The sequence below is a fragment of the Tachysurus fulvidraco genome, chromosome 14 (genome assembly GCF_022655615.1).
Source record: "Tachysurus fulvidraco isolate hzauxx_2018 chromosome 14, HZAU_PFXX_2.0, whole genome shotgun sequence".
In the NCBI taxonomy this organism is placed as follows: domain Eukaryota; kingdom Metazoa; phylum Chordata; class Actinopteri; order Siluriformes; family Bagridae; genus Tachysurus; species Tachysurus fulvidraco.
Genome location: NC_062531.1, coordinates 14,033,711 through 14,045,677, shown reverse-complemented (window position 1 = coordinate 14,045,677; position 11,967 = coordinate 14,033,711). Strand labels below are relative to the sequence as shown.

Here is an 11,967-nt window from a genome sequence, read left to right as displayed (position 1 = left end):
TTAGGCCGTGCGGCTTCATTGATTATATTGTGTATTCCCTGTGTAGCGTGGTTTATGCTTGTTCTTCCTCATGTATTAAACCCCTTTCATTTGAAGCTATCCTGTGTACGGGTCTGTCTCCAATCCACCTCTGCCAGGGTCCTGACAGAATGAAGCCACCTCGACCATGCAGACCCAGCAGGATAGCCTCCAGCTCGGACCGGCTTTTTTCTTTCTTTTTCCCCCTGGACCGCTCCGTTTCCTGTTTCTCCGAGGAGGACGTCGCTTCACCACTTCTGCGGGGGGTGCTGCAGGCCCGAGGCAGGGCTCTTTCCCGCCCTCCTGCCCTATTCCTCAGCTCGCCGAGGCGCGGGTTTGGCCGCGGTGCGTTGGGGGATGTTGCTCAGCCCTACAGCTCAGCGGTGGACGTCGCTCGGCCCTTCAGCTCAGCTGTGGACTTCGCTCTGCCCCTCAGCCCGGATGCGGACGTCGCCTCAGCCCTTCAGCTCGGCTGTGGACGTCGCTCAGCCCTTTCCGCCGCCGTGTGCCCTGCTCCCCCCACCTACCTCGCCGTGGTCCTTGGCTCCCCTCGCCTACCTCACCGTGGTCCTTGCTCCCCCCACTAGCCTCGCCGTCGTCCTTGCCCCCCTTACCTGCCGCACCTGAAGGGGGGGGGGGTTCTGTCAGGGATCAGCGCAGATCCGTTAGGGGTCAGCGCTGACTTGTGGCCATGTGCGTTTGTGTTTGTTTGTGTCAAGTGATTGCCCCGTCCACATCTGTTCCTCCCCGGTCATCACACCTGTCCCCCATTGTGTGTGATTGTGTGATTGTCCCTGTCTCGTATATATGTAAGCCGCGTTGCCTTAGGCCGCGCGGCTTCATTGATTATATTGTGTATTCCCTGTGTAGCGTGGTTTGTTTGTTCTTCCTCATGTATTAAACCCCTTTCATTTGAAGCTATCCTGCGTACGGGTCTGTCTCCAATCCACCTCTGCCAGGGTCCTGACATGCATATACATCTCCGACATTTAGCAGACACCCTTATCCAGAGTGACTTACTTTTTTTTATTTCCATTTATACAGCTGAGCAATTGAGGGTCTTGCTCAGAGGGCCAGTAGTGGCAGCTTGGTGGACCTGGGATTCGACCTTAAGACATTCTGATCAGTAGACCAATGTCTTGACCAGGCCTTAACTACTAGGCCACCACATCCCCATACAACATCAACAGCCTTCTCACTCATGTTTTCTCTTGCAAATTATAAATTATATATATATATATATATATATATATATATATATATATATATATATATATATATATATATATATATAGGGGGGTGGCTTAGTGGTTAGCACGTTCGCCTCACACCTCAAGGGTCAGGGTTCGATTCCTGCCTCCGCCTTGAGTGTGCATGTTCTCCCCGTGCCTCGGGGGTTTCCTCCGGGTACTCCGGTTCCCTCCCCCGGTCCAAAGACATGCATGGTAGGTTGATTGGCATCTCTAGTGTGTGATTGCGTGAGTGAATGAGAGTGTGTGTGCCCTGCGATGGGTTGGCACTCCATCCAGGGTGTATCCTGCCTCGATGCCCGATGACGCCTGAGATAGGCACAGGCTCCCAGTGACCCGAGGTAGTTTGGATAAGCGGTAGAAAATGAGTGTGAATATATATATACGTATATATATAGTGTGTGTGTGTGTGTGTCACAACCGGAAGCGGACGGAGACAGACCCGTATGCAGGATAGCTTCAAAGGAAAGGGGTTTAATAAATGATAAAGACAACGACATAAAGATGATAACAAAAGCAATACAAATGAAGACACTTAACAAAGACTAGACATGACGAGGGGTAAACGTAACTAATGATTCCGCGCTGCACTCGGCAACGCGGCTCACTTAAATATAAAAAGACACGATGACACAATAAGGATCAGGTGTGAAGACAGGGAGGGGCAGACGAAGGCGGGGCAGACACGTGACGAAGAAGATAAACAAAAACAGCACGTGGCCAAAAGTCCGGGTTGAGTCCTGACAGTTACCCCCCCCCCCTCGAGGCGCGGCTCCCGAAGCGCCAAACCCCGACAAGGTCCGGGGGGGGGGGGGGCGAGGCACACGGCGAAGGCAGATGGGGGAGCAAGGAACACGGCGAAGGCAGATGGGGGAGCAAGGAACACGGCGAAGGCAGATGGGGGAGCGAGGAACACGGCGAAGGCAGATGGGGGGAGCAAGGTCCACAGCGAGGCCGGTGGGGGGAGCAAGGCTCACGGCGAGGCAGATGGGGGGAGCAAGGCACACGGCGAGGTAGGTGGAGGGAACAAGGCACACGGCGGGCACAGCCAGCGAGGGCCGAGCGACGTCCACAGCCGAGCAGAAGCGCCGAGTGACGTCCACAGCCGAGCAGAAGGGCCACGCGACTTCCATAGCCGAGCTGAAGGGCCGAGCGACATCCACAGCCGAGCTGGAGGGCCGAGTGACGTCTACAGCCGAGCTGGAGGGCTGAGCGACGTCCACAGCCGAGCTGGAGGGCCGCACATAACCCCCGACGCACCGCTGCCAGATCCACGTCCCGATGACCAGAATATGAAGGGTGTGAGGGTGGGAAAAGTCCTTCGCCCTGGGCCTGCAGCACCCCCCGCGGAAGAAGTGAAGCGACGCCCTCCTCGGAACGGAACCGAAAGTGGAGCGACGTCCTTCACCGAAAAAAATGTGGGGCGATGCCGCAGGGCACCAAAAAATAAAAAAGGGGCAAAAACGGTATGGTGACATCCTCCGCGAAGGAAGTGAGGCGACGACAGCTTCGGACGGAACCGAAAGTGTAGCGGCGTCCCTCACCGGAAAAAGTGTGGAGCGATGCCACCGAAAAAAGAAAAAAGGGTCAGAAGGACTGCCGGAACAGTCCAGGGGGAGTAGAAAAAAAACCGGTTCGAGCTGGAAGCTATCCTGCTGGGTCTCAGTTCGTAGGCGGAATCATTCTGTCACAACCGGAAGAGGAAGGAGACAGACCCGTATGCAGGATAGCTTCAAAGGAAAGGGGTTTAATAAATGATAAAGACAACGACATAAAGATGATAACAAAAGCAATACAAATGAAGACACTTAACAAAGACTAGACATGACGAGGGGTAAACGTAACTAATGATTCCGCGCTGCACTCGGCAACGCGGCTCACTTAAATATAAAAAGTGACACATGGTGTTACCAATAATATTTCCAGAACAAGACACAGTATCCTATTCCAGTAAACAGCAGGCATTGTGCATACTATGAAAAAAATGTATATGTATATTTTTTACTCTATGTGATTATATATTATAACAGCATAAAACCAGCAATAGTAGGAGACAAACATTTATTTTTATTTAGAGTGAGAAGCTTGGCAGAGAGCACCAAGATCAGCCATGAACATATAAATGATGCTACTTTTTTACTATCTTTACATTTTTTGGTGTATTGCTATCCCATATATCCCTTTATCCAAACTCTCTCTCTCTCTCTCTCTCTCTCTCTCTCTCTCTCTCTCTCTCTCTCTCTCTGTGTGTGTGTGTGTGTGTGTGTGTGTGTGTGTGTGTGTGTGTGTGTGTGTGTGTGAGTGTATATATATATATATATATATATATATATATATATATATATATATATATATATATATATATATATATATATATATATATATATATACACACACACACACGCCAGGTGTATACCGCCGCCTTGTGTCCCGGAGTGCATGAGCAGTGATTGACAATTGAAAAAAAAATAAAACAAATCTCCTGGCAGGGGCACCTGGGGTGGTTCATTAGATTTTTAGGGGCCATTGCCACCCCTTGGCGTTCTTAATAAAGTGACTAAATATACACACTGTGTTAAACACGCGTCAAATGACCATTAATCTGAAATGTATAAAACTTTACTACCATCAGGTAAACACTTGGTCAGGTGTGCCAAGAAATTTGGCGCACGCTGTTTACCATGAAATAACAATGAGTCATTAATATCTAATACCCTCCCATCCTGTTGATTTAGGGCTCATCACCGTATCTGTCAGATATTCAATGTGGAGAATGTCAGTCACTTCCTCCGCTGGACAGAGAACTAAGGCAAACGGAGTTGATGCGTACGACAGCGGCGATGATTGGGAGATTGGACTCGGCAATCTGATCATCGACCTGGAAGCCGATTTGGAAAAGGACCGCAGGAAATCAGAGATGAATCGCATTCTGACCGTAAAAAGTCCCGCGGAGGAGCTGCCGTTCGGTGTTGCAGCGGAAAGCACCAGCGCCGCGTACGATGGTCTCGCGAGTCCCGCCGCCAATTTCTGCACCGAGGTGAGAAGATTCAAAGAGAAGCGGCGCAATTCATGCGCGAGCGACGGCGGCGACAAATTACGGTCCTTCGACCCGCCGCCGCGCGCGGTTCCCAAAGTGTGCATCACTAAGCGGCGTGAAGCTCAAGGACGCCCCGGAGAGGCATTCGCAATGAATTCGAGTGATGCAAACGCTTCTTGCGCCAAAGGCAAAGAGGGCAAGAGAGGAAAACATCAGAGCAAAGGACTTAGAAAAGAAAAGGACTGTGTGAGGACGCGTAAAGAGAAGCACGGAGAAGGATTTGAATTGGAGAATGGTCGTTCTTTCGGGAGGACCGAAGAGAGCTCGCGCTATTGTGCACACGGAGGAACGGCGGTCATGGAAAGGGACGAAATGGACGCAAAGGGGATAAGGGCTAGTGCTTTTGTTGTGGAGGAGGATGGAGGGAGCTGTGAGCGAGAGCACAACCACAAAACGGTAAGACAGCCAGTGATCCTTGTTAGGTTGCTTTCTTTGCGCCAATCTCCGCTCGTTCAACATGAATGGCGCCTGTTTGTTGACAGTCAGAGACAAACGTTAGGGTTTAAAATTGTGCTGTCTGTCACATCACATCACATCACATCACATCATATCACATGCTGTTAATGAGTGGAATCGATCATTCAAACTGGCAGTCTGATATATGGCCAAATATGTGATCGTTACTCCTGAGCGACATCATAATAAAATCTGCCATGAGGAATTTCAATGTGAAATACACTGCAGGTTTTAAAGGATGTAAGGGTGTGTGTGTATGTGTGTGTGTGTGTGTGTGTGTGTGTGTGTGTGTGTGTGTGTGTGTGTGTGTGTGTGTGTGTGTGTGTGTGTGTGTGTGTGTGTGTGTGTGTAAACTGCGATAAAGGACCTCTCATCAGCAAAAAGAAAATGCTTTTTGTTTCCCAAAAAAGGAGAGATGTAGTCCTTTATTTGTTCTTTTATGTATGACTTTATTGAGAAAAAGAAATAAACACGGGTTTGTTGGTTATAAACACATCACTTCTAGGTATTGAATTGTTGTCAGCCATTTCCTCTGTATTTTGTTAGACATCCCTTTGATTTTTTTTTTCATGGCTGTTGCTATTGGAAACCTGAGCAGCATCACTCCTTCTTATTTGGACAAAAGCACTGTGTGTGTTTGAGTGTGTGTGTGTGTGTGTGTGTGTGTGTGTGTGTGTGTGTGTGTGTGTGTGTGTGTGTGTTTGATATGATTTCAAGTGGTATTTACTGTTTTAATATAGAGAGGAGTGAAACACCCCAACACCCCACCACCACCACCACCCTTTAGTCATTGTTTTCTATTGTCCCTATATGACTACATTGTTCTAATGGATATTCATTTGATGTCATTTATCAAATTCAGTATTGAATGTATTTACTCATATAGTATAGAGAAGGATTTTAGTTAAGCATACTGCAATATCTATTGTGTGCCTGCTCTTTTCTCTTCTTATCAGTTAAGTATAAAAACCAGGTCAGTGGGGACCAATACACAAGAAGCTGAAAGAGCTGTTGAGTCAAACTACATGGAGCCATGTCAACCAGGAACAAGCGTAAATCTGGAAGGGATTGTTTGGCATGAAACAGAGGAGGGTAAGGACAAGTACTTGAGCTACTGGTTTACAGAAACCTGCAGCATTGTTACTTTAAAGGTACTGCATAATAAGCAATTGATTTTACTTCCCTAATTTGGTGGCCCTGTGGAGTATATGCTATATCAGAGACATGTATAATATACCTTTCATATTTCATAAGATAGGTGTAAACAGAAATTGATGGAACAATGTGATTAATTAATTTATACTGTGCATACTGTGTGACAAATACATGTGAAATGACAATGCTCAAGTCTTGCCAAGATACATACCACTGTGCTCCATTTACAAAGCAGCTGGGAGACTGAATTACCTACTAAAGCGTTTAAGCATTTGAGGGCAGTGGAGACACTGGTTGAATATTGATTAAGCAAATTAAAATTTTAGAACACCATCTTAACAAGTCTGACTGAGATCAATCACATAGTGAATCCAGGCGAAACAATTTACTAGATATTGCTTATATTGCAGGCTATGCATCAAAATATGATGAAAACAAGTCAGGTTATAGAATTGCAATATGTGTGAAAGTTATAATAACGCAGGTTTAAATTAATATGTTGTGTATTAACAATATTTTCTGTGGACGATTTTGTCCACTCATTATAAAACATAACCATTTTGATGGAGAAAGGACACTTAAGGCATAGAATAATGATGAATTATTTTTTGAACATTTATGTAAGCCATTTATGACTCATAGCTGGTTATTATTTCTACCTTGATTGATTGTTTTCAGGGGTTCTTGTTGTGAATGTGACATGGAGAAAAAGGACCTATGTTGGAACTCTCTTAGATTGTACCAAGCATGACTGGGCTCCCCCTCGGTAACACTACAGTATTTTCATATATATATATATATATATATATATATATATATATATATATATATATATATATATATATATATATATATATAAGAAATCTCTGATATAATACACTTTCTTTTTAGACTAAGGTTAAACAAATATGTTTTGTATGGTTTAAATTATTAATACAGACATTCTAATCTTAATTTTTGTTCAATAGGTTTTGTGAGTCTCCAATAAGTGATTCTGAAATGACATGTGGTCGGGGACGTGGTAAACGGATGAGACTGGCAGTGTCAGATCAGTCTGTGACAGAACCTGGCCTCTCCAAGATAAGAGGACTGACACATAAGAGACGTGGCGTGGGCATAGGCAACAAAGGGAGACGAGGCAGTCTAAACTTTAGTACTTGTAGGACCCCTACCTACTTTTCAGTAGAGGACATTAAGTCAAGTTCACTCATGTGTGGCAAACGGATAAGCAAAGCTCCACCTGATCTAGATTTGACCTTGCTTTCTGAGGACATTAGGAATGGAAATGGGAAAAGAATTCGCACCAAATCTAGGAGTGCTCCATCTACTCCACAAGGGAAATCTGATCCATTGTTTTTGGAGCAGGTTTGTGCCTCACCAATATTAATTGACTGTCCACACCCTAATTGCAACAAGAAATACAAGCATATTAATGGGCTTCGCTATCACCAATCACATGCACACTTGGACAGCAACAGCAAACAAGAGTTTGAGGCAGAGAGTGAGGACCGGCTTTCTGATTATGATGAACCACTCAGCAGCATGCCTCTTGATTCTAGTGAGAATCTTGATATTATTTCAAAAAAGCCACGAACCATGTATAAGCTTAATTCTGGTGGATCTTTAAAGAACAGAAAGTTATTACTCAGCACTGATCACAGTCCCCCAGCAAACTCTAAGCAGAGAAGAAATGTAATAGGCAAAGAGGGACCAACTGATGACCTAAACAACCTGCCACTTATTTCAAACATGTCTGTAGTCCTTGAGAACTGCCTTATTACAGATCGTAACTCATCTATAGAAATGCCCAAACTTGAAGCAGAGGGTGTCATTGATAAGAGGGAAGTTAAAAAGGAAAATGGAGTAGCTGAAAGGTGCTCAGCCAAAACTAGGACCAACAGGTTTATTGTTACTACCCCTGCACCCCCAAAGCTTATTGCTATTCCTACATTTCCTAATAAAATCACAGATGGTTCCTCTCATCAACCTTCACCATCTGTAGCTATCACAAAAACTAAGAATCTTTCACTGAAACCCATCAAGCCAAAATTGGATATTGTAGCACAAGTTAATATGTCAAATGCAGCCATAGTGGTAAGCAAGGAAAATAAGAGAAAGGAAAAGCACAGGCTAAAGGACAGAAATTATAAAGATTCACGAAGTCCAAAAACTGATCCTGCTTTCATAAAGGCTGATGACATAAAAAGTATAGGAAAGGACTTACCAGTAAGCTTATTAAAAGAGCATCTGAGCAAGCAGGATGTTGTTAATGGTCTTAGTGAAACTCAAGAAAGTCGAATGGCAAGTATCAGAGCTGAGGCTGACAAGGTGTACACTTTTACTGACAATGCACCAAGTCCCTCAATTGGAAGCTCTGCAAGAATGGACTCGGGCACACTTTCAAACTGTGACAGTAGTACCACCAAGACCAACAGTCCAGCATACTCAGACATATCAGACGTGGCAGAGGATGGTGGATTAAATTCTAGATCAAGGAGAAACTCAGCTCCTGATTCAAATTTAAATGGAAATATCAATCCTAAGATCCAAATTTCTTCTGTCACTACAGCCATGGGAAAAGAAACTCAGGCATCAACTCATGGTCATGCGTATGAATCTTATGGTCTTCCAGGCTACATGCACTCTGGACAAGGAAACTCTGCTGCTTACTTAAAGGTTTCTACCCCTTATTCTAGAACTAAGGAGGATGTTCGAGAGTTAAGCGAGGACCTGAAAACCTCAGAAACAATTGCTGATTCCAGCTCTCAGTCACAGCTTCAATTAGCTATGACACAAACACAGACTGCTTTAGCTCAGTCCCTGTACTATGGACAGTATACTCGTAATGCCCCTATAGACCAGAAGGTTTTGATAGTTCCAAACAATCACAGACAGCAGAATGAGGCATGCTGTGATGATGTGCAATGCAGCAAACAAAGCCGAGTTCAAGCAAGACGTGGACCTGAACAGAAAGAACGAGCAAAAGAGGATACGAAACAGATTATAACATCATCTGTGGCCATTCATAAGGGAACAAACTCGGTTAAAATCAGCTGTGCAAAACCTGGTTTCATCTATGTAGAGTTGGACAAACAGTTACCTCTTCAGCAGCCCCAGGTGAAATCTTCTATTATGTCAATAACAAAAGACCAGGGGCTTAACAAGGAGTCGGAAGACTTCAACTCAGAATGTCAAAATGCAAAAACAATAGTGGATACAAATGTAACATATCTAAATGTAAGTCGCTGACATTACTACACATTTTCTGAAAATGTGCTTGTAAAACATTTTTAGAAATGTCTTTGATTTAGGTATACCTTTATAGAATTTATTTATATATGATGTAATAAGTATAATATTGGGCCCTGAGGAGCCTAACTGATGTTGACGTAACTAATATTAAATTCAAGTTGTTAGATTTACCCCTGTATTCTTTAAAACTAACAATCACTTCTGTTGTATATCAATGGACTTCCCGTTGTAGATGTATGATTGCGTTGTAAAACCCTAAACTGTTTGACGTTAGATGTTCCTCTGGGTTTAGGCTTCAGAATCACAGTCCTGGAACCACTCATTTCAGTCCAAATATGTGAAGCATCAAAATCAAGAGGTAAACAAGGTCTCTCAGGAAATAGGCCCAGACAAGGGGAAAGACTGGCATGTGCCTCCTGAGCCACAGCCCAGACTGGAGGCTGAACTTCAAAATGTACATTGTGAGACAACTTCTGAGGACATCGAGGAGAATACTAGAGCAGAAGTAGAAAAGACACCTAGTGAAACCTCTGAAAACCCACAGAGCACAAGAGTCGCTGTGTCATCTTCTCAACAATCTTACATCCAGTACCAGCACTCTTACCCATACTTACATCTGTGTGAGACAAATAACACATCATTTAGTGTGATGTCACCAGCATTGGTGCACAACTATCCAGGTAATGTTGGATAGATTTCTCAAAAATTCTGTTTGTATCTTGTTATATGTTTTTACATTCTTAACATCAATCATTCAGCAAGGTTTATATTTGCCAGGCTACCATTACCCTCTATATGGGAAGACACCTGAGAGAGAGGAATCAAGTGGGATGCAACACAGCAAGTCAGTTTCTGATCCAACAGACCTTGAGCTGCTGCCACCTCACAGTCATCCATACCATGGGAAATGTCCTGTGGTGAGTGTCTTCTGAAAGTTCCTAATCACACAACGTATGTTGTAATGTTGATTCAATTGAGGTTTCATCTAGAGCTTTTTTTCACCTCCTTAAGCCTGGGGACCCAGGAGGTACTGAACAGGAGGACAGGGACACAGAGCGTGAGAGAGAATCATTTGCTCACCACCTTCACACACATCATCACACTCATCTGGGCATGAGCTACTCTCTTGTGTCAGGGCAGTATGACCAATTTCAAGGTGAAAAAAAAAGCTAAGCAAACCTTGGTTGCTTAATATTTATAAAAAGCATAAAAGCTGTTTGCTTGGTGTAAAAATGAGGCTCTCTGCTCTAATTTTTGGTTTAACCATCTTTGAAGGTCTGAGTACAGTAGCAATGTGTGCCAGTCAGCAAGTGGCAACCACACAGACCACATCTTGTGGTATGCATGGCCTTATTGCTTGACTAGAAATAGCTACTGTCTGCTTAGCAGGTGTTTTGTGAATACCGATTATTCATTTTACAATTGCAGAGAATGATGGGAAGATGTGAGTTCAAACTACATGTTCCTGGCTCACACAACGATTCATAGACATCAATTCCATGGTGTTATTCATTGCCTCCAAGTGAGGCTTCTTTCATTTTTTAATGATTGAATGAATGTAACATTAGAAGTACACTGCAGTGCTGATAATATGAAATACTGTATAAGTATGGAATGGCATTACCCTGGTGAGAAAAGGTTTTGTAAAATATGCTATTTGCTTTTTGGGTGCCTGGAATAAAAGACAAACATGTAAACCTTTCTGTAATTAATCTGCCTATAAATGGCTACATCTAGCTGGTAGAATGCACATGTATTGTCATGTACCATTATATTGAATGTATTTGATATTTTATAACCTCTATGTGCTAAAGGATAATTTGCAGTAGATTACAAGTGACTGTACAGTGGATCTGTCTTCATTAACCTATTAACATGAAATTGATCTGGCAATAGCCATTAATTGACTGTATTGTGTTCAGTGAAAAAGAGTTACTCAACATGTCTCAGTGCCATATAGTACTATTGTGATGTACATTTTGTACATAGTTTAACAAGCAATCAATACTAACTCATGTACAGTTGTTTTCAGTGCAATGTATGGTTGTCTATCCAACCTCACTTACATGGATAAAATAGTACACTTTATTACTTGAATCGTGCTGCATTACCTAAATATGTTTACAAAGCACATCTTTGGAAATATGTAAGTGTTGTAGTTTTGTTCATCCTTTCAGTCATGAGGTTTTACTTAATGTCAACTATACTGTACCATGAAATTATGTTGCTTTTTATACTGTTTTTGCCTTAACGCGTTTGTCAACCCAAATAAAGATAAACATTGTTTGTAGATTTCTTCATTTTTATGCTGCATTAACACTGGCCACAGAAATACTAATATCACATATATTCTACAGTAAGTCTTGTGCAATACACATAATACCCAGTGCTTTCTAAAGGTTTCATTTTGAAAAGTACTCCTAAAGACTTTTTAATATTTTTGAAAAAACAGGTACTGAAAAAGGGAAACATGGTATAAATTGTGTACTCACGTTTTTATTGTCTAGAAAGTATCCATAATCCACTCCATAATCCCCCTGTCCTTCTCCCAGTCTTTGCAGTATAAAAAAATATGATAATATATTTCATTATCATAGAAATGTTCTATGATAATGAAATATTTAGTTTTGTTTGTTGTTCCACTTTTACTGTAAATGTTCACGGAGAAAGCATGGGACAGATTGATTCCTTCTCCAATAGGCTTCTAGTATTTCAGTTAGTTCTCATTTTTAACTCCTA

At 43.0% G+C, this 11,967-nt stretch overlaps 1 protein-coding gene across 1 annotated transcript; it reads left to right on the top strand.

Annotated features, from left to right (window-relative positions):
• Positions 1–3,841: 3,841 nt before the first annotated feature.
• znf608 (zinc finger protein 608) lies at positions 3,842–11,516 on the top strand. Its single transcript, XM_027166856.2, has 8 exons — positions 3,842–4,761; positions 5,778–5,913; positions 6,655–6,742; positions 6,945–9,213; positions 9,521–9,908; positions 10,006–10,145; positions 10,240–10,384; positions 10,504–11,516. The coding sequence occupies exons 1-8, from the start codon at positions 4,033–4,035 to the stop codon at positions 10,587–10,589; spliced, it is 3,981 nt and encodes a 1,326-aa protein (XP_027022657.1). The 5' UTR covers positions 3,842–4,032; the 3' UTR covers positions 10,590–11,516.
• Positions 11,517–11,967: the final 451 nt, after the last annotated feature.

Coding starts and splice junctions, on each gene's coding strand:
- znf608 (XM_027166856.2), top strand. CDS start 4,033: ATGTGGAGAATGTCAGTCACTTCCTCCGCTGGACAGAGAACTAAGGCA. Junction 6,743..6,944: donor CATGACTGGGCTCCCCCTCG/GTAACACTACAG, acceptor TTTGTTCAATAG/GTTTTGTGAGTCTCCAATAA. Junction 9,214..9,520: donor CAAATGTAACATATCTAAAT/GTAAGTCGCTGA, acceptor CTCTGGGTTTAG/GCTTCAGAATCACAGTCCTG.